At 44.7% G+C, this 24,607-nt stretch overlaps 1 protein-coding gene and 2 long non-coding RNA genes across 5 annotated transcripts; 1 reads left to right on the top strand and 2 right to left on the bottom strand.

The window, feature by feature from the left end:
- Positions 1-1,433: 1,433 nt before the first annotated feature.
- On the bottom strand, positions 1,434-3,453 carry LOC127348705 (uncharacterized). The gene is made up of 3 exons (XR_011744474.1): positions 2,969-3,453; positions 2,456-2,812; positions 1,434-2,222 (listed from the first exon to the last, which is right to left on the bottom strand). It is a non-coding gene; the product is annotated as an uncharacterized lncRNA (long non-coding RNA).
- A 2,873-nt stretch (positions 3,454-6,326) lies between these two features.
- On the bottom strand, positions 6,327-7,382 carry LOC127348704 (uncharacterized). 3 transcript variants are annotated; one of them, XR_007879883.2, is made up of 5 exons: positions 7,283-7,382; positions 6,975-7,052; positions 6,777-6,839; positions 6,610-6,681; positions 6,327-6,369 (listed from the first exon to the last, which is right to left on the bottom strand). It is a non-coding gene; the product is annotated as an uncharacterized lncRNA (long non-coding RNA). The 3 variants fall into 3 exon arrangements; XR_011744473.1 differs by having other exon boundaries at positions 7,278-7,373; XR_007879881.2 differs by having other exon boundaries at positions 6,353-6,452; positions 7,278-7,373.
- A 5,451-nt stretch (positions 7,383-12,833) lies between these two features.
- LOC127294267 (uncharacterized) lies at positions 12,834-14,037 on the top strand. The gene has a single exon (XM_051324047.2). It carries the CDS (start codon positions 12,911-12,913, stop codon positions 13,865-13,867), a length of 957 nt encoding a protein of 318 aa, XP_051180007.1. The 5' UTR covers positions 12,834-12,910; the 3' UTR covers positions 13,868-14,037.
- The last annotated feature ends 10,570 nt before the right edge of the window (positions 14,038-24,607 follow it).

Genomic DNA, 24,607 nt, shown 5'->3' with positions numbered 1-24,607 from the left:
TCAATATAAAGTGGACCACTTCAGTATCAGATAGCAGTTTGTACATACCCCTTGGCACATTCCAAAATTATAAGTACTTTTTAAAAGGTTGTATTGAACAACTATAGAAATCGATCATAGGCGCACATGGAAATATTGCATGGTATCCTTGCATTCATTCTCGACATACATCATACCCGCTCCTCCCGTAAAACTTGTGCCAATGTTCATTTTATATACATTTGTGAACATCGATAATAAGCAAGAACTAAATAAAGAGTGAATAATTATGCATTTTGTTTAACTGGGTACAGGGAAGAATTATCAGTTTACGAAGAGGAGCTAGAGACGAATTATCAGCTAACGAAGAGAGCAACAGAACACAACATATCATGTATCTTGCGGTCTTGCATCAGCCCATCGCTTTTCCTGGATAGTCCTCGACGTAGCAAATTTCTCAACTTTGTTCTTATGCTGATAGTACTTAGCGATCAGGACAAAAGGACAAAAGTATGTTGCCAGTTTGGCCAACAGAACAATAAGATATTACATTTTGACCTCTAATACTTAACAACATTAGATATTGAGGTTTAATTTGGGACATAAGCGGGGCAAACCTGATGCAAACCAGCGGGGTTCCCTAATAGTACTAATTGTAACTAAGCCACTATCCATATGCCAAAACCTAAACATGGGACAATATTCATTTTTTCTGTGAAACTTTAGCACCTAGATTATTCACATAGCATGTACCGTACATAAAATTTACATCTGGAAAGATCAGACGACCATTCCTTCTTCCTCGTAGCCATGCCATTATATCAAATAGAAGTCTGAAGGTGCCAACACCAGCATCCATAAAACAAATGGTGTTGGGCAGTGGTTTATGAAAACATAGCACATAAAAATGTGAGGGTAGAAAACTCGTTTCTGTGAAAAGTATAAGCACCCAAAAAAATCTGAAGAGATCTAAAAAAAAGTATAAGCACCCAAATAAAACGTTAAACAATCCAATATAACATGTTAACACTACACCATTGTGATAGAGCCTACAATTCTGAAAATTAAGTTGCAAGTATTGTCTGCATCGATCCTAATAGATTCTAGAAATTAATAGGAAACCAAAGGATGGAATGGTCTCCACTTTGCATCAACGGGTAATGAGAAGAATCACACATTCAAGATCCACAACAAAAACTATACATGCTTCGTTTCCTAATGGATAAACAATGAATGAACACATTGTTCCCCATCTTAGTTTCCACCATGATGTGATATAAAAACTTTCAGAAAACATGCAGTGATTCAGAGAGAGAGAGAGAGAGAGAGAGAGAGAGAGAGCCGAGAACTTATATGCACAACTTGCTCCCAGAAAAAAAAGTCTGCACAACATACCAAGTGCCCAATTCTCTCTATCCAACAGAAGTTGTGGAAGATATTCTTAAATCCTTTTCTGAATCTATACGTAAACCATGTTGAAAATATTTTAGACCCTTTTCTAGGTCTAGGGATAACCCATATAGATATGTAATCAACAAAAGCTCGCTCGAGAATAAGATAGCACAATAATCTAAGTGATAGGTTTGTTGATATCACATTTGAGCTATGAGACCATGAGAGGTGCTTTAACAGAGAAGAGAGAATGTGTATGGAATCTAAAATTTATAATAATTTAGCATGGATTATCCTTTATTATCTTATTTGCATCCTCAAAACTGTCCATACGACTTCTACACAGCTAAGACTCCCATAGGCAGGACAAGGGCGGTGAATTGATGGGTAGAATGTGATGGTGGCCACTATTTTACCTACTCGGCCATGTGAGTAGGTCTCGTACTTATGGTTGGGCTTCATCATCGCATCAAGGATGAAATTTTTTAGAATCTCAACAACCTGCATGATACAGGTGTGAATCTTATGAGAATGCCAGCACATATATGCGAATGAAATTTGAAAGAGAAGTCTACGGCAGCACCAACATGCAAGATAAAATACAGAGAGATTCAAAATAACAACCGGCGAAGAAATTCTCACATTAGACATACTATAGCTTGAAATATCAATAGAAGAGCTTAACCTTCTGTGTTTCCGGATTATGAGCAAACTGGCCCCCCAAGTGAATATTTGATGAAATCAGATCTTAAAGCTTACCAAGAATGTGCAAGAGAATAATTAATTAAGCAGAAATCTGCACTATATATAGGCGTCCAACACGCATTGAATCATGGAAGCTGGTAGTTTTCCTAGTCAAGACAAATAAAATAATACATGATTATTAAGATTACAATAGATAATTCAATACTGTAAAGCAACCATTTTGTATGTACTTACACAATACATAAGATCAGTTATGTTTGTAATAAGCCACGAGTAAATACAAACCCACTATGTGAGTTCAGAGGACAAAAATACAGATACTTCCTTGTAATCTGCATATTCTGGTAGAAAAGGTAGCAAATGCAAAGAAGGATTTTACCTCAAACTCATGTCCATCAATTGGCAGCAAGATCAGAGTCCACAATATGTGATGCATGGTCCAAACAACAGTAACCTGCATGCCGCAGTACACTTATCATCATGCTTTATGATAGATCAATGGCTCTAAATTGAACCTGAAAAGAAGAAGTGCATATATAAGCCATCAAACAAACTATTTTACTGATAATACGACGTACTACAAAACAATGATAAAATATATTCATGCTCTGTAGTATAAAAAACACCAGGGGCTAGAGGGAACCAATTGATAGGTGTGGAGGTTACTGGTCCTGTGCGCGGCATGGAACGTTTCCGATGGCCATTTTTCATTATAGGAAAAGCTATGCATATCTTCCTGTAGACAATAAAAACTCTTTTGTGTCACAACTCTCTCCACAGGATAAGAAAATATTATTTTATTCATTAAAATCACAAATAACCAAACTTTGCAAGAGGATAAAACTGTGGACAATCACTTCCTGTTGCAAACATGTGAAGAAAAAGGGCTCACCTTGCTGATGTAACCATAGATCCATAAGGATGAACGTTTCCATGCCTCATAAGCATATCATCGAACAGTTTGCCCGCAACAATATATCTACATCAGAACGCACACATACACATAAAAAAGGAGAGCGGCTTGTGATAAATTAGAGACAAAAGGAGCATCAGCACTTCCATGAGAGAGAGGACCAAGCAACAACTCATCTAGCAAGGCAGAGGAAGCGGCGAGAGGACCCGAAGGATGGCGGCGATGGCGCCTTGGATGGCCTCTGGCAGCCAACACTCCTCCCCTGCACCAGGACGATGGCGGCAACGACCAGGTCCATGGCAAAAGCGCCATGGTTGGGAGAGGATGCATGAAGGGAGGAAACTTGGCGTGGGAGGAGGAGGGCATGGAGATTGGAACATGATAAATTATTCACAACATACATGTTTTGGCGTTGATCTTTGCTCCTTTCACATGGTTTGAGCAGCAATAGCTTCATGCTCATCTCCACCTCTGCATAAAAAATATGTAAGTAGTTAGTAGTAGTTAGTAGTGAGATCTACCTAGAACATGCATAATAGAAAAGATGATTATTAAAACATATGTAAGTAGCAGAATCATATCGAGAAATATATTGCTCCTCGTGCTAATTTACAGAGCTAATAAAGCATACATATATATATATATATTTATATATTTATATATTAGATATACTATATTTATATAATCTTGGGAAGGGGAAGAAATCACATGCTATCTGCAATTGGAACATCAATATTCAGTAACTTTAGTGTGGCCATGTTCAATTTTTCAGTTATAGTTCTTTCACTGTCATCCCACGAAAAAGGAAAATAAGATCAAAATGAAAAGAGACCAGCCTAATCTCCTACGGCCATACCTTGCCAGCACCTCGCCATAATGGTGTGTGCAGCCACTTGCACACTACAAAAAATGTAACCAAAATGATTCAGTACTTACATAAGAAGCATTGCAACTCAAAATTAGTTGGAATATAAAAGAAGAAATGCATGGAAAAATCAATTAGCTGGCGCATGAAGATAACCTTGTAGTTCAAGATTATTCACATCCTCTCTGTTGGCTCATGGTGTTACTTCTACAATAATCTTTTGTTTTTGAACATCTGCAATGCAAGGCATGTAGCAAAGAAAAATAAAATAGTCAGTTCCCCCCAAAACAATTGCACAAATCAACGAAACAAACAAATCCAAAACTGGATTTGGTCCACGGGAGCATATGTTGACAGGACATTAATGTACACCCAGATACGGAAGTAAACATTGTAATTTTAGCCTAAAGCAGAATTAAACACGAGACAACATGCATCTAAATAACGCAAATAAACTGGAAAACTGAATCACTTGGGAGAGTATACCTGAACTTACATCTAAATGATGTGGAAAACCTTATGCATGTCGATCTATATTTCTCCAGGGGGTAGCATCAATCCTAGCCGTAAAACACCATGAAAAAATAGCGTGCAGTACCATATAATCCTAATGTAACACATGAGAAACCTAGAACACACCAAAAAAAGGAGGAGCAAAAAGTCGTATCAGAATATACGACTAAAATAGAAGACCGAGAAATCCAGAAGAAACGTTATACAGATTTCAAAATAATAAATGTCAACAATGTGAATCGGAAAGAAGTGCACGCCTCACTGATCCAAAACTAAAGAAAGAAGTGCACACCTCACTGATCCAAAACTAAATAAATCACAATGGTATGCATCGACATTCATTTTAGTGAGCTTCAGAAGTGTACTACAACATGATTTTTTGTACAAGCCTAGCATGGCCTTTTGTAACCCCAGAAAAAAGAGGCAAGAAACGAAAGCCAAAACCGCAAATACACAGTAAGGAGGCAGGGAATATAATTTCAGGAGAAGCACTTAAAAGTCAATATCACTATTTCAGCCAAGAAATTACTCTTATTCGGCACTATTTCAGCCAAGAACTGTTTCTATCTATTGCTTCCTTACGTGCTAGAAATTTTGAAGCAATTAATGAGATATCTTCCAGCAAATTTAATTGGCAGCTAGCCTGACCACCATCTTCCAGCCAAGAAGCACCTTGCAACAGCCACAAAACATAGCAGTTGCTTTGAACTATAAGCACTAAGAACTGAACACAACCAATAAGGTTATTGCTACAGATATGGACAAATGCTAACCCGACATGAACGGCAATTTCAAACCCACTGGTTTAGTTTCGTTGGATCAGAATGAGTAGCAAATTTAAATAGTAATATGACCTGCAAGATTAAGAGAAGATTTTCATATAAAAAAGCAGAAGAAAACATTAGTTTCACATCCATACAGTAAGCATATAAATTCATACAGCAATATTTGTTTCGTGCATGAGAGTTAAACCTACAACTAATGATTATGCACAATAGCTGTTTACTGCATCAACTATCACAAAAATTAGTAGATTCAGAAAGAAATTTGAAAAGAAAAAACTCACATATTAGCTCTAAAAAAAACCAGCCTAAAGACAAAGAGCAAGTTGAATCCAAGCCACGAATGACAATGTCATGAAATGAATAGAAGACGACAAAATGAATACCATCTCTGAACCACGCAACCAGATCCAAGCAGTAGGCTGCAGGACTTGCTTGGCTGGATGAGGCTCACATTTGGATGTATAAAGCACACCATCCAAAAAAATAATTGGAATAAAACAGTTCTGCTAGCACACAAGGCCAAACAAATAAGCAACAATAGAGACACATAGGAAGGGTGGGCGCCGTAACAAAATATGTATTTGACCAGGCAACTAAAGCAAATAATTTGCCAGGTAATGAATCTTCAGGCATCGCTCCAGCATTTGCAACAGCTATAAGCACGTTCTTGAACTTAACCCTTTAATATTGTGTACTAAAAAGACAAATAGATAGGAGTGACTCAGTAAACAGTGTTACTGATCTCACAAAACTCAAGACTATGTTCCGTGATTTGGCCATGGGAATTAAATCAGAAGCTCTGCGTGTTAACGCACTATGAGTAACTTCAGAACAAGTAATGTTAACGGATAATAATGATCGCCTTTGCAAAGAAACTATTTCCATCCATGCAACCCGAAGATACTCTCCCAAACAAAACAATAGTGAAATACAGTAGGCAATGAGCTCTGCCTAATAATATTGTATACAAAATATTTTATACGGTTTGAAAAGTTGCCTTCTAATTTATCAGCATGTAGTTCACTGTGAGATGGCCTCAATACAGCTGGCGAAAATTACATGTGCTTAATTAATCACTGCATTCCAGCAGGGAAGAGCGAATAATCAAGTAAGCTGTATAATCATATAAGATTGGTCCTATTTACAAAAAAAGATTCAGGGGAAGAGAGCAAACCTGTCCACTATTCCCCTAGCAATAACCAGACACAAGCACAAACCTGTACAAGAACACAGCCGCTCCAGCTTAAGAACGGCATAGCCACAGATCGAGGAAGGGGGCATGGAAAACGGGTCTCAAACCCTATGGGTATTACACAAAAAGATTAAAGGAGCATTTCAATAGGACTATAAGTCGGTTGTCCAATTCTGAAATTTGAACATAAGAACTGAGTAACAAAAAAACAATACAACAAATTGAAGTTAATTAACAAGTATGTAGGGGAAAGTAGTCCCAAAACCTGAAGTTCCGGTGCCCTATGAGCATGGGCATACCACTCTTCATACTCATTGATGTCACGCAACAGGAAATCCTTCAAGCATGGTAAGTCACTCATAAGGATGATTGGCTGTTCTGTAAAGGCAATACCTACATAGATAATTAACCTTGAGTTTGTGGAGAGCCTACCGCGGAGAGATCAACAATCTGCTTGGGTACGGTAGATCTCTAATAATTTCCTGATAGAAGAACCTGCAATCAGATATCACTTGAAATGTCTTTGGAATAAAATATTATCTTTCAATGGACAACAGTAACTGGATTCCTTAACAAAACTCAACAATTAACAGAAAACATTTTAGGAAATCCATGATAAAAGATAAATACCATGTGTTCTTCCATGAGGCAAGCAACAAAAACAGCATCAGCATTAACATCTTTAACTGTGACTAAATTTGGCAGACCCTGCAATATTAAAAGTAAATAACCCGTGTTGTTCCATGAGACAAGCAACAATAACAACATCATCTTCCAATGTGACTAAATTTGGCAGGTGCTGCAATATTAAAAGAGATCAACAGTATGCCAACACAAATTCACATACAGAAATGTGCTACTTATTAAAGGGTTAGCTAACTCTGTATATACAAGTATGAAGTTTAAAACATGGTGCAAACTTGAAGAAATTACCTAACCTAAATTCATGGGGATTTTATCTCCAACATCATATAGGAGAGGGGATCTGGCGGCCAACCATCTCCCAACGACCTCCACCTTTTCCCCTCCTGACCCGCCATTGAGGAGAGTGCAGACTGGAGAGACAAAACAAAAAAACCTCAGGGAACGACCCTGCTATGCTCGTAGGGAGGAGAAAAGGTGGGGCTGAGGACGGTGGCGGACATAGGGAGTACCTGAGAGCACGAGGGAGAGATGGAGTGCAGCCGCCACCTGCCCCTCTTCCCGGCGATGGCGACGGCACGAGGTACGGTTAGCGCGCCGCCGACGAAGGCCGCAGCCGACACCCACGGCCCTGCCTCGCCGGAGCCAATGAAGACCGAGGTGAGCGCGGCCGTGCCAGCAAGAGCCGCTCGTCCTTTGCCTTGATGACCCAGATCGGGAGGGCGCGGGCGACGGCGGCTCGCCGGAGAGGAGGCCGGCGCGGTGGGGAGCTAGGGAGGCGGCCGCGACAAGCCGGAGATGGGGGCGCGGCGGCCGCGACAAGCCGGAGATGGGGGCGCGGCGGCCGCGACGAGCCGGAGATGGGGATGCGGTGGGGGGAGGCCGCGACGAGCCGGAGCCGGAGCTGGAGATGGGGATGCGGCGGCCGCGGCTCCAAGGATTGGGAGCGCTCGTTTTTGTCTCCTCGGGAGGGGATTGGGGAAGGTGAGCACGCGAGGCGATTGGCGGGCCGACGGCTAGGGTTTCCCTCCGTGGGATGCTGCCTTTTATACCTATACCGCTGAAATACCAAAAATACCCCTGCGGGGTGGAGATTCACTGGCCGATGCCAATGCGCACCGACGCAGATACCAGCCACGGTCGCTGACGTGCGGGGCCGGCAAAGGTGGGGCCCACATGCAGCCGGAGGCGGGTAACAATCAGCTGTTGCATGGGGTTAGCTAGTAGATTCTGAGCCAGGAATCAATGGCTGAGATTCGTCGCAAGGAAGATCCAACGGCTCACGTGCGAGGATCGCTGTGAAGCCCCCATGGGGGGCAGCTATTATACCTTCCAATGCCTCATTGCCTCCCACTGGAAACTGCCGTATGACTCCCTCTCTCCCATCATGGGAGTCCCATGACCTGCCGCTTTCACTCTTCCCCCTATTGGATATTGGCTGGTAACGCTCAATGTCCCGAAATCTTCCACCATACGTTCTATCGAGTTTAATGGCTTCCGTCTGCTTAGTATCGCGGTCGGCCCTGTATTTGAACCCCCTCAGCTGCCTCTTCTTCAAGCCCCCCAGTTGCCCCTCTCGAGCAACCTACTCGATGTCGCTCTGTCCTTTCCCTGTGTATGCCGGTGTCACCAGATGTGAACACATCCATCCAGCTCCCCACACGTTTTCATCCCATCTGTTCTGTTCCTGTTGTCTTTGATTTCATTATTTGCTCTATGTATTTTGTGCAACTCTAACTAGAGTGTTTTGACTGAATTTCTCTTGCAGCCATTGTGTGAGAGAAGAAGGTTGCTTGAGTTAAATCTGTTTGTTCTAGCCTATTCCAAAGGGTATCCTATTTCAGTTGAATTTGTTTGTTGCAGCGAGACTATTCCAAACGGTATGTGTATCCAACATGCATATGCTAACTGGCCCATTGTTGTACTTTACATGCTATTTTTTCATGAATTTTGTTGTTTCCCATGATTAAACAATTGGCATACTTACCTATATTTTTGTTGTTTCACAGCCTCTTAAACTATCTTTTCGGCAACCTCAAACATGATAAGAAGTAAATCTTCACCTGAAACCTAGCTATCTGCAATATCTATTTCTGGCGGTTCCAGGATATTATTTGGTTGGCTGCAAGTTCTAACACTGGCCTCACCTGGAGAATCTCTCATGGCAATTAGCCTGATTATGTTCTCATGTTGGTTGTTCACGAGTTTCTCAGATTTCTGTTGTTACTTTATACACTCCAGATAACATGGATAGGTAAAAGGGGTCTGAACGCTACACGCTGCCTTGCAGATTGTACAGCATACAAACTGGTACGAGTACCTCATAATTCTTGGTTCTTTTGTCCAAAATTCTTAAATTGGTTTCATTCTTTGCAGGCTTTATCTCAATACAGCGGTTTATAGCTGATGAATTGAAAATTACTTGGTTGGTCATATATTGAAGGTCAATGTCTGCATCTCATATCTGGAAGCCAGATATGTAGGCCTAGCTCAGGAAATACATGAAAACTTATTCCCACATGGTAAATCAAGACAATGTGATTCATCAGAAATGTAGTTATAGATCGTGTAGTACTAAATTTTATTTTTTATGTGCTAATCAGCAAAAATACCAACCAAAGATGACTTCATATGAATTCAAGGCCCTTGGTGCTATTGTTTTTATATATGATTCCCTCGACAACGCGCAACCAAACAAATTTTAAAGAATCAGAATAAGGCCAGTGTTAGAACTTGGTACTTCAGGCTAACTTTAAAGAGTAAGAATAAGAACAAGGATTACTGTTAAAGATTGGTCCTGCCATTTTTTGCATACAAGAAAATCATCTCTAATGCCCGCCGCAACGCGCGGGGTATCAACTAGTTATCAACAAAGTAACATCAGGAATTAGAACCTATGCAATCCGGCAATGATGCATAAACACGATTAGAACATTTTCCTCTGCCTTAGGGTGAGAAATAAATCAATTGTGTAGAATCAAGGATGGTTGCGTAATGAAGTAGGGAGATGTCTGGCCAGAAACGGCGCCCGGAAGGCGAGGAAACCGAAAGGGGTAGTGGTGGCGCACCTTCAGAGCCATTAATTGCACGGAGCGGCGTTAGGGTGTCTCCACAAGCGTTCCGTCGAGGCAGAGGATAAATCGCAGCCCACACAAACAACCCCATTCGCCACATAGCACCCAGCTCGTTCTCCGGAGTAGCGGTCCAGTTATGTTTGGTTGAGCTGAGCATGCGGCTGATACGGAAACGCTCCAACGCGATCAGTGAGATGGTCGAGACATCTGAAACGTCCAGTAGCAGGATCGGATGGCCCAGGTTTCCAAATATCTGTGGAGGCTTCTAGATAGGTAAGTTATACTGTTAACTAATTCTTAAAATTAGCAAAAATTACAGTTCATAAGTTGTCTATATAAATTGTATCTTTCTCTGTCTTGTTTGCCGTTCCTCTATATCTTGTTCCTCATTCTCAAAAGTCATACGTGGTACATGCCATTTTTTTTTTGACATAGTGGTACATGCCCTTAATTCTCTCGCTTGCACTTTTCTCCCACTGCCGTCCGATCAACCACAGCTCGCTCGCTGCCGCTGTCTCCTCTCCGCCTCAGAGCATCAGCCCCCAACCAATCATGCTCGCGGCCGGAGCAACAGCAGGGAGAAACATGGATGGGTGCACAAACATGAACAAATTCGATGTTAGTTCCCTTTTTCTAGTCGACTTGGCCGATATCAAAACTGTAGTGTGCAGTGACAAAATATTACACTGAGGCCATCTCACGCAAACGGATGCTGAACTACCGTTTGCGTTAGCTCGGGTCGAAAATGCGTCTGGTACCACCTTCAGCGGGACGACACAAAATGACTGGGCCATCCATGGCGACGCAAACGTGGCTCAAAAATGCCTCAGGTTTGCGTCTCTGCGGACGCTGTGGTCGTCCGCCCGGTCCTCGCACGGGCCCTCCTGGCAGTGGCACATATACTTCGTCTTCCGCGGCATTACTTACGGGCGACGCGCTGCAGCTTTCCAGGGCTGCGTTAATGACGCGCCTCAGATTCCGCGAGCGTGCGCTGCTGGGCGGCGTCGCAGCGGCAGGACATTGAAGGCGAGATGGCGTCCGAGCCTCTTAAAGGAACGCTGCAGGCGCCCATTTCCCCGACCACACCATTGCCAGAGCGCACCCTATCCACCCGACCGACGCCATGGGGAAGAAATGCTAGCCGTTCCGCAAGACCAAGAACGACCACGAGGCTAGCGGCTCGCGGTCCGGCAAGAAGCCACGGGTTGGTACGTCCGCATCGACCTGGCGCGCCGCCTTTCGGAGGAAAACCGGTCGGTGCCATGGTCGGACGCAAACCTGCCTGGAGGGGGCTGGTACCTCAACTCCAGACGCGTGCCGATCCCCCCCCCCCCGTGCCGCACGAGGGCCGAGAGCGCCGGGACGAGGTGCGCCGCCGCCGAGCGATTCTCCAGATCTCCGAGAAGATCCGGCGTACGCGCTCAACTCCTACAACTGGATCTTGTTCGGGACGTGGGAGTTCGACGTGCGCCGCCGCGCTGGCTACCTCGGCGACGTCGAGTACTTCGACCGCGAGATCGCCGCGGAAGAAGAGGGGAACGACCAGGAGGACGCGGACGAGGACGAGCACGCGGAGTGCGCAGACTACGACCACGACGAAGGCGGGCCAGCGTGGGATCCGGAGACCCAGCCGCCAGACATTACCGAGGACGAGGCCATTGCCATGGCATTGGCCAATAGCGAGCTCAACGAGATCGCTTTGTGGGACGGGCTCGCAATCCAATTCCGCGAGTCCACGCTCGCGCCTGCGACTCCTCCGGCCACGCCGACGCGTTCCAACGATGACGCGCTGACTGCTGCTCCGGCCTGGGATCCGTGGCCACCTTCACCACAGCCTCCTCCGTAGGCGACGGCCTGACCGCAGTTGCTGCAGCCTTCCCTACCTCCTCCACCGCCGGCGTACTAGCTTCCATGGCTGACGCCGGAGTTCATCGACCTCGTCGGCGACGATGACCAGTGGGCATTACCTAGTTTTACCACGCCTTTATGGCCCTTTTAAAGTGTTTTTATGTTTTTTTATTAATGCAAATTATGACTTTTATGAATGAAAAAAAATTATGCGTCGTGCCGCTGGCGCCACCCCCGCAAACGGGCGCGTGGTCGATTTTGACCATTTGGGATGACGCAAATGGACGCGACCATCCGTTTGGGCGTCCGAAATGCGTCGCCCCGCTGGATATGCCCTGAGTATTTAGAAAGAAGAATAGCAGACAATGGCAGTTTCGCATATTTCTCCCTTCACCAGCCCCCACCATTATATCGAAGTTTAACTTTGTCCGTCCACTTTGGACTGTTTTAGTGCGAGATAACCACGCATGCATGCCAAAATGCCGAAAGCATTTGGCCATTTCGGGGAATTTCTTGCTGCCAAGTAAGATCATGGCCACAAGACTTGTAAAAGAAAGATTTTGGAGATCCACCCTGAGCAGTAAAAAGATGACTCGTGCCTAATAACCTTTACAAATGCATGTCATCTTCATGGACACCAACAACCCATTAGTTACTAATTAATGCCCTCTAAATTCAACCACCATAGCTAGTTAACAAGGCCACCATAGCTAGTTAACAAGGCCACTAGCTACAAGATCGAAATGTGTTCATACCCGAACTTAACTACCTCAGGGCTGTGTGTGGTGACTTGATGTCTGTATGCGTACACCGATTTCTTTGTTATCCGTTAGACATTAACATATTTTTTCTTGTCACTATCAACAACCCAAATCACTCAGCATGTATATATTACTCTAGTCTATATAAACACATACAATCGTGTAGCTAAACGATGCATATTGCAATCCAAACTCGCAAACTGCACCACAAGTTGTCATCCAGCGCGCCGAGCCAGCGAACATGGTGGCATCAAGGACAGCAGCATCTATGCGTGTAGGAGCTGACATGAAGATGGTGACATGCCTCCTGGCGTTCACCGTCGTTTTGCTCTCGCAGTGTCCCGTCGCCTCCTCGAGGTCGCTGACCTCGTTCTCCTCACATGGCGCCGATGCACAGCCGGAAGGCGGCCGAAAGTCTCGCGCGGTGCTCCAGCCTCCAACCGCGGCTGCCGATCAACCGCCGCGACGCGGCATGGGCGACGACGCCGTGCAATCGCTGGCAAAGAGCAGCGGCCTTTTGAAGAAAAAGAGCCACGCCAAAGCGCCGCCCAAGCACCACGGGCATGGCCACCACGCTCCTCCGGCGGACCTTTCGCCACCAGCGCCTGATACGTACGGCGACCAGCCACCGGAGGCACCGGCGCCGACGTGGCCGGAGCCGCAGCCAAAGCCGGGCAACCAGTGGCCGCCGTTCCGCCCGCCACCGCTCCCCGCATGGCCGCATCCGGACAGCAACTGGCCGCCGCTGCCGCCGTTCCCTTTCCACCCACCGCCGCTCCCTGCATGGCCGCAACCAGAGCCAGGCAAGCAGTGGCCGCCGCTACCGCCGTTCCCTGCATGGCCGCAGCCAGAACCAGGAAAGCAGTGGCCGCCGTTACCTGCATGGCCACAGCCAGAACCAGGAAAGCAGTGGCCGCCGTTCCCTGCATGGCCACAACCGGAGCCAGGCAATAACCAGTGGCCGCCGCTGCCGCCTTTCCCGGAATGGCCACAACCGGAGCCAGGCAATAAACAGTGGCCGCCGTTCCCACAATGGCCACAACCCGAGCCAGGCAACAATCAGTGGCCACCGCTCCCGCCGTTCCCGATACATCCGCCGCCGATGCCGACATGGCAGTGGCCACCGGAACCGTCCTTCCACGGCGAGGAGGAGCGGCGCACATCTAGTCTGCCGCCGCCGGTTCCAACGGCGAACTGATGCGTGCAGTGCACGCGCCCGCGCGCGATTTCGTCCTCGAGGAAGTAGCAGCTTTTCCGTGCTATACTTAAAGAACTAATCGTAATACAAAATACTTGACCTGTACTTATTTTTACGAGAGAAATGAATAAGGATATCGCCATTTCTCCAAGTTGTTTGGCATCTACCGTAACAATGAGACGACGTAAGTAATGAAATTCCTTGTCGCGGTTATGTGCGTAGAATTGGGAAAATATTACTTGCATTGTTTGTGACCTCAATGAGATGTTTATACACTATAGGAATGGCGCGGTACGCCGAGGGTTTTTTATACGCTGATGGCTAAAAATTGGGTCGTCGGCGGCCAGGCCAGCCTGCCAGTCCGATCCATGGCGTAGCGTTGCCGTTAGCGTAGCAAGGTCTACGCCGAGGACAGCCCTCGGCATATGCCATTTTCTAAATTTATCTAATTTTATAAAAATCATAAGTAATTCATATGATGTTAGAAAAATGGTATAAGGTATCAAATATTCAGAAAAACATCCTCCATCCGTTATGTTAAAATCATGCATATTTAAATCCCGTATAGTACCGTATAGTACCATGTTAACATAGTAACAATTCAAACACTTTCTTATATGTTCTTGAAAGATTCCCATTTTGGCCAGATGGCAATTTAAACGAAGGCAGAAAATCACGCGGAGCCGCATGGCGTCATTTTATGTGTCCTAGTAACCACTTCAAAAGACGGAATTGGGATACGGCAATTATTTTGAAAAAATCATTCACGAACAGGCTTATCAAGTCCAGAGTTCTATGACTTTTAGGAAAAATGAGTAGGAAACGACCCGTAACACCGCATAGTTTGTCGGAACGAGGCCATATTTGGCACGTGCGTGGTCCCTGGGATGGGAAGCAAGGCCCCAGGAGCGGATTTCCAATCAGACCCATGAGCGATGGTTTTTTCAATTTCGGGGTGCCAAAATGGTTTTTTCAATTTCGGGGTGCCAAAATGGTTTTTGTGAAGCAGCTATATGGGGCGCATTTTAGTATTGCGCGAGACCTCAGTGTAGTGGTAGGACACCGCCTTCGCACCACATATCACATGCCATATGTGCGCGCTAGCTATCTAGGAATCCATGCGGCTTTCTGCGGTGTCCCGCCGAATCCGTTGGAAACTAACCGGATTTGAACTAGGGCTATATTTCCGTCGCTCAATAAATTCCGGGAAAAATGATTTTAGGTCTAAGAAACATCACTTTATGTGGTAAATTTTTTCCATTTAGCGCGATAGTGAACGGATGCACCAGCGCGCCCGGTACGGACTACCGCATCTCCGTGGGGGGCCCGTTTTTGCCAGGTGGCAATTTAAACGAAGTCAAAAAATCCCGCGGAGACACATGGTGTCATTTTATGTGTCCTAGTAACCACTCCAAAAGTAGGAATTTGGATACGGAAATTATTTTGGAACACCCTTCACAAACAGGGCTATCACGTCCGGATTTTCATAGCTTTTAGGGCAAATGAGTAGGAAACGGCCTGTGACACCGCATATTTTGTCGGACCAAGGCTATACTTGGCACGTGTGTGGTCCCTGGGATGGGAAGCAATGCCCGGGAGCGGATTTCCATTCCGACCCATGGGCGATGGTTTTTTCATTTTCGGGGTGCCAAAACGGGTTTTTTTGTGAAGCAGCTACATGGGCGCATTTTAAGAGTTCTCCGCGTAGTGGTAGGACACCGCCTTCGCACCACATATCACATGCCATATGTGCGCGCTAGCTTTCTGAGAACCCATGTGGCTTCCCGCGGTGTCCCGCCGAATCGTTGGAAACTGACCGGATTTGAACGAGGCGTACACTTTCCGTCGCTCAATAAATTCCAGGAAAAATGTTTTTAGATCGACAAGACATCACTTTATGTGCTATTTTTTCCGTTTAGCGCGATGGTGAACGGGTACACCAGCGCCTAGTACGGCCATACCGCATCTCCGTGGGGGCCCGTTTTGGCCAAATGGCAATTTAAACGATGTCAGAAAATCCCGCGGAGCTGCATGACGTCATTTTATGTGTCCTAGTAACCACTCCAAAAGTTAGAATTAGGATACGGCAATTATTTTGGAAAACCCTTCACAAACAGGGCTATCACGTCCGGAGTTATACGGCTTTTAGGGGAAATGAGTAGGAAACGGCCTGTGACACCACATTGTTTGTCGAAACGAGGCCATATTTGGCACGTGCGTGGTCCCTAGGATGGGAAGCAAGGCCTTGGGGGGATTTCCAATCCGACCCATGGGCGATGATTTTTTCATTTTCGGGGTGCCAAAGCGGGTTTTTTTGTGAAGCAGCTACATGGGGGCATTTTAGTATTGCGCGGGACCTCCGCGTAGTGGTAGGTCACTGCCTTCGCACCACATATACATGCCATATGTGTGCGCTAGCTATCTAGGAATCCATGCGGTGTCCGCCGAATCCGTTGGAAACTGACCGGATCTGAACTACGGCTACACTTTCCATCGCTCAATAAATTCCGGGAAAAAATGTTTTTAGGTCTACGACACATCACTTTGTGTGCTAAATTTTTTCCGTTTAGCGCAATGGTGAACGAGTGCACCAACGCGCCCGGCCATACCGCATCTCTGTGGGACCCGTTTTGGCAAGATGGCAATTTAAACGAAGTCACAAAATCCCGCGGAGCCGCATAGCATCATTCTATGTGTCCTAGTAACCACTCCAAAAGTCGTAATTAGGATACGTCAGTTATTTTGGAAAACCCTTCACAAATAGGGTATGAAGTCTAGAGTTCTATAGCTTTTAGGGCAAATGAGTAGGAAACGGCCAGTGACACCGCATAGTTTGTCGGATCGAGACCATATTTGGCACGTGTGTGGTCACTGGGATAGGAAGCAAGGCCCCTGATGTCTACGCACGCTTCTATTCCTGTAGACAGTGTTGGGCCTCCAAGAGCAGAGGTTTGTAGAACAGCAGCAAGTTTCCCTTAAGTGAATCACCCAAGGTTTATCGAACTCAGGGAGGTAGAGGTCAAAGATATCCCTCTCAAGCAACCCTGCAATTACGATACAAGAAGTCTCTTGTGTCCCCAACACACCTAATACACTTGTCAGATGTATATGTGCACTAGTTCGGCAAAGAGATAGTGAAATACAAGTAATATGGATGATTGTAAGTAGTAATTACAATCTGAAATAAAGATGGCAGCAAGCAAACATGTAACAGAACTTGTTGTAATCGGTGTTTCAATGCTTAGAAACAAGGCCTAGGGATCATACTTTCACTAGTGGACACTCTCAACATTGATCACATAACTGAATAAATAAATGCTACTTTCTACACTCTCTTGTTGGATAACAAACACCATTCATTGTGTAGGGCTACGAAAGCACACCTCAAGCCGGAGTAAACAAGCTCCACAACATCCGGAGTTCATATTAAAGTAACCTCTAGAGTGCATAATAGACCGTTGCAATTTAGACCGAGTACTGACATAGCATACACATTGTCAACAATAGCTATGAAAGGGGGAATAAATCGCATCAATACTATCATAGTAATAGTTAACTTCATAATCTACAAGAGATTACAATCATAACCTACGCCAAGTACTACATGATGCACACACTGTCAACATTACATCATGGAGGAGGAATAGACTACTTTAATAACATCACTAGAGTAGCACATAGATTAATAGTGATACAAAGCTCATGATCACATAAAGATCACACCATGGGAGAGGGAGATGAACCACATAGCTACCGGTAGAGCCCTTAGCCTCGGGGGAGAACTACTCCCTCCTCATCATGGGAGTCAGCAACGGCGATGAAGATGGCGGTGGTGTCGATGGAGATGACTCCGGGGGCAATTCCCCGTCCCGACGGCGTGCCGGAACAGAGACTTCTGTCCCCCGAATTGGAGTTTCACGATGGCGGCGGCGCCCCTGGAGTCTTTCTAGAGTTTCGTCAATTGGTGTCGAGTTTTTAGGTCACGAGGGGTAATATAGGCGAAGAGGCGGTGCAAGGGGGTGCCTGGGGGGCCACCCCATAGGGCGGCGCCCCCCCCCCCCCCCTCTAGGCCGCGCGAGCCTATGGTTTGGAGGCCCTGGGCCTCCCCTTCGGTGTTCTGGTCCATCTCGGTGAAATAAGATGTTTGGCCTTTGTTTCGTCGAATTCCGAGAATATTGCCCGAACAGCCTTTCTGGAACCAAAAACAGCAGAAAACAGGAAATGGCACTTCGGCATCTTGTTAATAGGTTAGTTCCGGAAAATGCATAAAATCATTATAAAGTGTATATAAAACATGTGAGTATTGTCATAAAACTAGCATGGAACATCAGAAATTCTAGATACGTTGGAGACGTATCAGCCCCATGAGCGGATTTCCAATCCGACCCATGGGCGATGGTTTTTTCATTTTCGGGGTGCCAAAACGGGTTTTGTTTTGTGAAGAAGCTATATGGGCGCATTTTAATATTGTGCGGGACCTCCGCGTAGTGGTAGGACACCGCCTTTGCACCACATATCACATGCCATATGTGCGCGCTAGCTATCTGGGAATCCATGCGGCTTCCTTCGGTCCCGTCGAATCCGCTGGAAACTGACCGGATTTGAACTAGGGCTACACTTTCAGTTGCTCAATAAATTCCGGGAAAAATGTTTTTAGGTCTACGACACATCACTTTATGTGCTAGCGTGCCCAGTACGGCTATACCGCATCTCTGTGGGGGGGCATTTTGGCCAGATGTCAATTTAAACGAAGTCAGAAAATCCCGCGGAGCCGCATGTCATCATTTTATGTGTCCTAGGTCATGTTTGTTTAAGCTTCTACTTCTGCTTTTCAAGCTTTTGTGATCCAAAAGCAGGACGGTCAAACAAACAACAGAATTACAAAAGCGCTTTTTGGAAGCGCGGCAAGGAAATGAACTACGAGCGCGGAAGCGACTGGAGACCTGCTTCCCCAGCTTCCCCCGCTTCCCGAATAGCAAAAGACTATAATATACCCAACGTTTCATAATACTTACGGGGAAACTGCCATTCGATATAAGTGCGGCCTGCCCTCACAAGGCCACCCAGCCCGACACCCCGTGCTCAATTTCACCCACCTCCCATCCCGTTTCCACGGAAGCCTAGAGTTAGGGTTTCCCATCCCTGGCCGCCGTCGCAGTTCCGGCAGCCGTGGCCACCAGCAACCGCCGTCGCCATCCTAGCACTCCTCCCCCACTCGAGTCCCTTCCTTCTGGAGCTCGCTGATACGTCTCCGACGTATCGATAATTTCTTATGTTCCATGCCACATTATTGATGATATATACATGTTTTATGCATACTTTATGTCATATTTATGCATTTTCTGGCACTAACCTATTAACGAGATGCCGAAGAGCCGATTCTTGTCGTTTCTCTTGCTTTTGGTTTCAGAAATCCTAGTAAGGAAATATTCTCGGAATTGGACGAAATCAACGCCCAGGGGCCTATTTTCACACGAAGCTTCCAGAAGACCGAAGATGACACGAAGTGGGGCCACGAGCTGGCGACACACTAGGGCGGCGCGGCCCAGCCCTTGGTCGCGCCGGCCTAGCGTGTGGGGCCCTCGTGTGGCCCCCTGACCTATCTCCTCCGCCTACTTAAAGCCTTCGTCGCGAAACCCCTGGTACCAAGAGCCACGATACGGAAAACCTTCCAGAGACGCCGCCGCCGCCAATCCCATCTCGGGGGATTCAGGAGATCGCCTCCGGCACCCTGCCGGAGAGGGGAATCATCTCCCGGAGGACTCTTCACCACCATGGTCGCCTCCGGAGTGATGAGTGAGTAGTTCACCCCTGGACTATGGGTCCATAGCAGTAGCTAGATGGTCGTCTTCTCCTAATTGTGCGTCATTGTCGGATCTTGTGAGCTGCCTAACATGATCAAGATCATCTATCTGTAATGCTATATGTTGTGTTTGTTGGGATCCGATGGATAGAGAATACTATGCTATGTTGATTATCAATCTATTACCTATGTGTTGTTTATGATCTTGCATGCTCTCCGTTATTAGTAGAGGCTCTGGCCAAGTTTTTACTCTTAACTCCAAGAGGGAGTATTTATGCTCGATAGTGGGTTCATGCCTCCATTAAATGCAGGACGATGACAGAAAGTTATAAGGTTGTGGATGTGCTGTTGCCACTAGGGATAAAACATTGATGCTATGTCCGAGGATGTAGTTATTGATTACATTACGCACCATACTTAATGTAATTGTCTGTTGTTTTCAACTTAATACTGGAAGGGGTTCGGATGATAACCTGAAGGTGGACTTTTTAGGCATAGATGCATGCTGGATAGCGGTCTATGTACTTTGTCGTAATGCCCAATTAAATCTCACAATATTCATCATATCATGTATGTGCATTGTCATGCCCTCTCTATTTGTCAATTGCCCAACTGTAATTTGTTCACCCAACATGCTATTTATCTTATGGGAGAGACACCTCTAGTGAACTGTGGACCCCGGTCCATTCTTTTACATCGAATACAATCTACTGCAATACTTGTTCTACTGTTTTCTGCAAACAATCATCATCCACACTATACATCTAATCCTTTGTTACATCAAGCCGGTGAGATTGACAACCTCACTGTTTCGTTGGGGCAAAGTACTTTGGTTGTGTTGTGCAGGTTCCACGTTGGCGCCGGAATCCCTGGTGTTGCGCCGCACTACATCTCGCCGCCATCAACCTTCAACGTGCTTCTTGGCTCCTACTGGTTCGATAAACCTTGGTTTCTTACTGAGGGAAAACTTGCCGTTGTACGCATCACACCTTCCTCTTGGGGTTCCCAACGGACGCGTGTTGTACGCGTATCAAGCAGATTTTCTGGCACCGTTGCCGGGGAGATCAAGACACGCTGCAAGGGGAGTCTCCACATCCCAATCTCTTTACTTTGTTTTTGTCTTGCTTTACTTTATTTACTACTTTGTTTGCTGCACTGAATCAAAATACAAAAAAATTAGTTGCTAGCTTTACTTTATTTACTATCTTGTTTGCAATCTCCATATTAAAAACACAAAAAAAATAGTTACTTGCATTTACTTTATCTAGTTTGCTTTATTTACTATTGCTAAAATGAGTAATCCTGAAGTAGAAGTTCGTTCGTTTAAGCAAAAAGGGGGAGGATGTTTAAAAGATGCTTGGTATAGAATTAGTGATGCCCATAATAGGTGCACTAAGAAACACTCCACCATTATCCTACTGAGGAATTTTTATGTTGGTATCTCTAGCTGGAATAGGTATGTTCTTGACTGTCTCGCGGGAGGTAACTTCCTAGGTACTCCTGCCTTAGAAGCTAGTTGCATTATTGAGAGTTTATTTAGAATACCATATGTTAATGAAGTTAAAATTGAAACCTCTCTTGAAGATGTCATGAAAAAGTTGGAAACCATAGAGCAAAATCTTCCAAGTATTGATACTACTTTGGGAGCATTACTTGATAGCACTGATAAACTTGATAAATCTCTAGGTGGAATTAATGAGAAAATTGTCATTTTAGAATCTTGTGCTATTCATGATAATCATACCCAAAGGATTAGTGAACTTGAAGAGGCTATGAGAACATTGGGTTCAACCTTTTCATCTATAAAGTTTAGAGAGAAAGCTTATGTGGGTAAGGAGCAAAAGTTCATGTATGTCTCTAAGGGGCCTAAACCAAAAAGCTATTATAGGCCTAAAATTGATAAAGCTCTTAAAACCACTATAGATAAGGGAGCATCTAAGATACCCAATGGGACAAATTGTGAAAATTATGATGTTGATGCTTCGTCTCTTGATAATACTTGATATACACTTTCTGCGCCTAGCTGAAAGGCGTTAAAGAAAAGCACTTATGGGAGACAACCCATGTTTTTACTACAGTACTTTTATTTTATATTTGAGTCTTGGAAGTTGTTACTACTGTAGCAACCTCTCCTTATCTTATTTTGTTGCATTGTTGTGCCAAGTAAAGTCGTTGATAGTAAGGTTCATACTAGATTTGGATTACTGCGCAGAAACAGATTTCTTTGCTGTCACGAATCTGGGCCTAATTCTCTGTAGGTAACTCAGAAAATTATGCCAATTTACGTGAGTGATCCTCAGATATGGACGCAACTTTCATTCAATTTGAGCATTTTCATTTGAGCAAGTCTGTGCCTCAATAAAATTCGTCTTTACGAACTGTTCTGTTTTTGACAGATTCTGCCTTTTATTTCGCATTGCCTGTTTTGCTATGCTTGATGGATTTTTCGATTTCATTGACTTTCAGTAGCTTTGTGCAATGTCCAGAAGTGTTAAGAATGATTATGTCACCTCTGAACATGTAAATTTTAATTGTGCACTAACCCTCTAATGAGTTGTTTTGAGTTTGGTGTGAAGGAAGTTTTCAAGGATCAAGAGAGGGAGATGATACAATATGATCAAGGAGAGTGAAAGCTCTAAGCTTGGGGATGCCCCGGTGGTTCACCCCTGCATATTTCAAGAAGACTCATGCGTCTAAGCTTGGGGATGCCCAAGGCATCCCCTTCTTCATCGACAACATTATTAGGTTCCTCCAGTGAAACTATATTTTTATTCCATCACATCTTATGTACTTTGCTTGGAGCGTCTGTTTCTTTTTGTTTTTGTTTTGTTTGAATAAAATAGATCCTAGCATTCATTGTGTGGGAGAGAGACACGCTCCGCTGTTGCATATGGACAAATATGTCCTTAGGCTTTACTCATAGTGTTCATGGCGAAAGTTTCTTCTTCGTTATATTGTTATATGGTTGGAATCGGAAAATGATACATGTAGTAATTGCTAAAATGTCTTGAATAATGTGATACTTGGAAATTGTTGTGCTTATGTTTAAGCTCTTGCATCATATACTTTGCACCTATTAATGAAGAAATACATAGAGCTTGCTAAAATTTGGTTTGCATAATTGGTCTCTCTAAGGTCTAGATAATTTCTAGTATTGAGTTTGAACAACAGGGAAGACGGTGTAGAGTCTTATAATGTTTACAATATGTCTTTTATGTGAGTTTTGCTACACCGCTTCATCCTTGTGTTTGTTTCAAATAGCCTTGCTAGCCTAAAACCTTGTATCAAGAGGGAATACTTCTCATGCATCCAAATCCTTGAGCCAACCACTATGCCATTTGTGTCCACCATACTTACCTACTACATGGTATTTCTCCGCCATTCCAAAGTAAATTGCTTGAGTGCTACCTTTAAACAATTCAAAATTTATTACCTCTGATTTGTGTCAATGTTTTATAGCTCATGAGGAAGTATGTGGTGTTTATCTTTCAATCTTGTTGGGCAACTTTCACCAATGGACTAGTGGCTTCATCCGCTTATCCAATAATTTTGCAAAAAGAGCTGGCAATGGGATTCCCAGTCCCAAATTAATTAACAAAAAAATAGACACTCCTCCATGGTATGTGATTGTTGGACGGCACCCGAAGGATTTGGTTAGCCATGGCTTGAGAAAGCAAAGGTGGGGAGGAGTGTCATCATAATAAAACTAAAATAAAAAGGCACTCCTTCATGGTATGAGATTGTTGGCAGGCACCCGAGGATTCGGTTAGCCATGGTTTGTGAAAGAAAGGTTGGAAGGAGTGCCACACAAAAATAAAATAAAATGGGAGCCGCTCTTTGAAGGTTTGCCTGGCAAGGGGGTTAGAGTGCCCACTACCATTCGTTGACAACAACAAACACCTCTCAAAATTTTACTTTTATGCTCTCTATATGTTTTAAAAACCAAAGCTCTAGCACAAATATAGCAATCAATGCTTCCCTCTGCGAAGGGCCTTTCTTTTACTTTTATGTTGAGTCAGTTCACCTATTTCTCTCCATCCCAAGAAGCAAACACTTGTGTGAACTGTGCATTGATTCCTACATACTTGCATATTGCACTTGTTATATTACTTTACATTGACAACTATCCATGAGATATACATGTTACAAGTTGAAAGCAACCGCTGAAACTTAATCTTCCTTTGAGTTGCTTCAATACCTTTACTTTGAATTATTGCTTTATGAGTTAACTCTTATGCAAGACTTATTGATGCTTGTCTTGAAGTACTATTCATGAAAAGTCTTTGCTATATGATTCATTTGTTTACTCATTGCATTACCATTGTTTTGATCGCTGCATTCATTACATATGCTTACAATAGTATGATCAAGGTTATGATGGCATATCACTCCAGAAATTATCTTTGTTATCATTTACCTGCTCGGGACGAGCATAAACTAAGCTTGGGGATGCTGATACGTCTCCGACGTATCGATAATTTCTTATGTTCCATGCCACATTATTGATGATATCTACATGTTTTATGCATACTTTATGTCATATTTATGCATTTTTCGGCACTAACCTATTAACGAGATGCCGAAGCACCAGTTGTTGTTTTCTGCTGTTTTTGGTTTCAGAAATCCTAGTAAGGAAATATTCTCGGAATTGGACGAAATCAACGCCCAGGGGCCTATTTTCACACGAAGCTTCCAGAAGACCGAAGATGATACGAAGTGGGGCCACGAGCTGGTGACACACTAGGGCGGCGCGGCCCAGCCCTTGGCCGCGCCGGCCTAGCGTGTGGGGCCCTCGTGTGGCCCCCTGACCTATCTCCTCCGCCTACTTAAAGCCTTCGTCGCGAAACCCCCAGTACCGAGAGCCACTATACGGAAAACCTTCCAGAGACGCCGCCGCCAATCCCATCTCGGGGGATTCAGGAGATCGCCTCCGGCAC

The sequence above is a fragment of the Lolium perenne genome, chromosome 4 (genome assembly GCF_019359855.2).
Source record: "Lolium perenne isolate Kyuss_39 chromosome 4, Kyuss_2.0, whole genome shotgun sequence".
In the NCBI taxonomy this organism is placed as follows: Eukaryota; Viridiplantae; Streptophyta; class Magnoliopsida; order Poales; family Poaceae; genus Lolium; species Lolium perenne.
The sequence above is the reverse complement of the archived record's forward strand: the minus strand, read 5'-3'. Positions and strand labels throughout refer to the sequence as shown.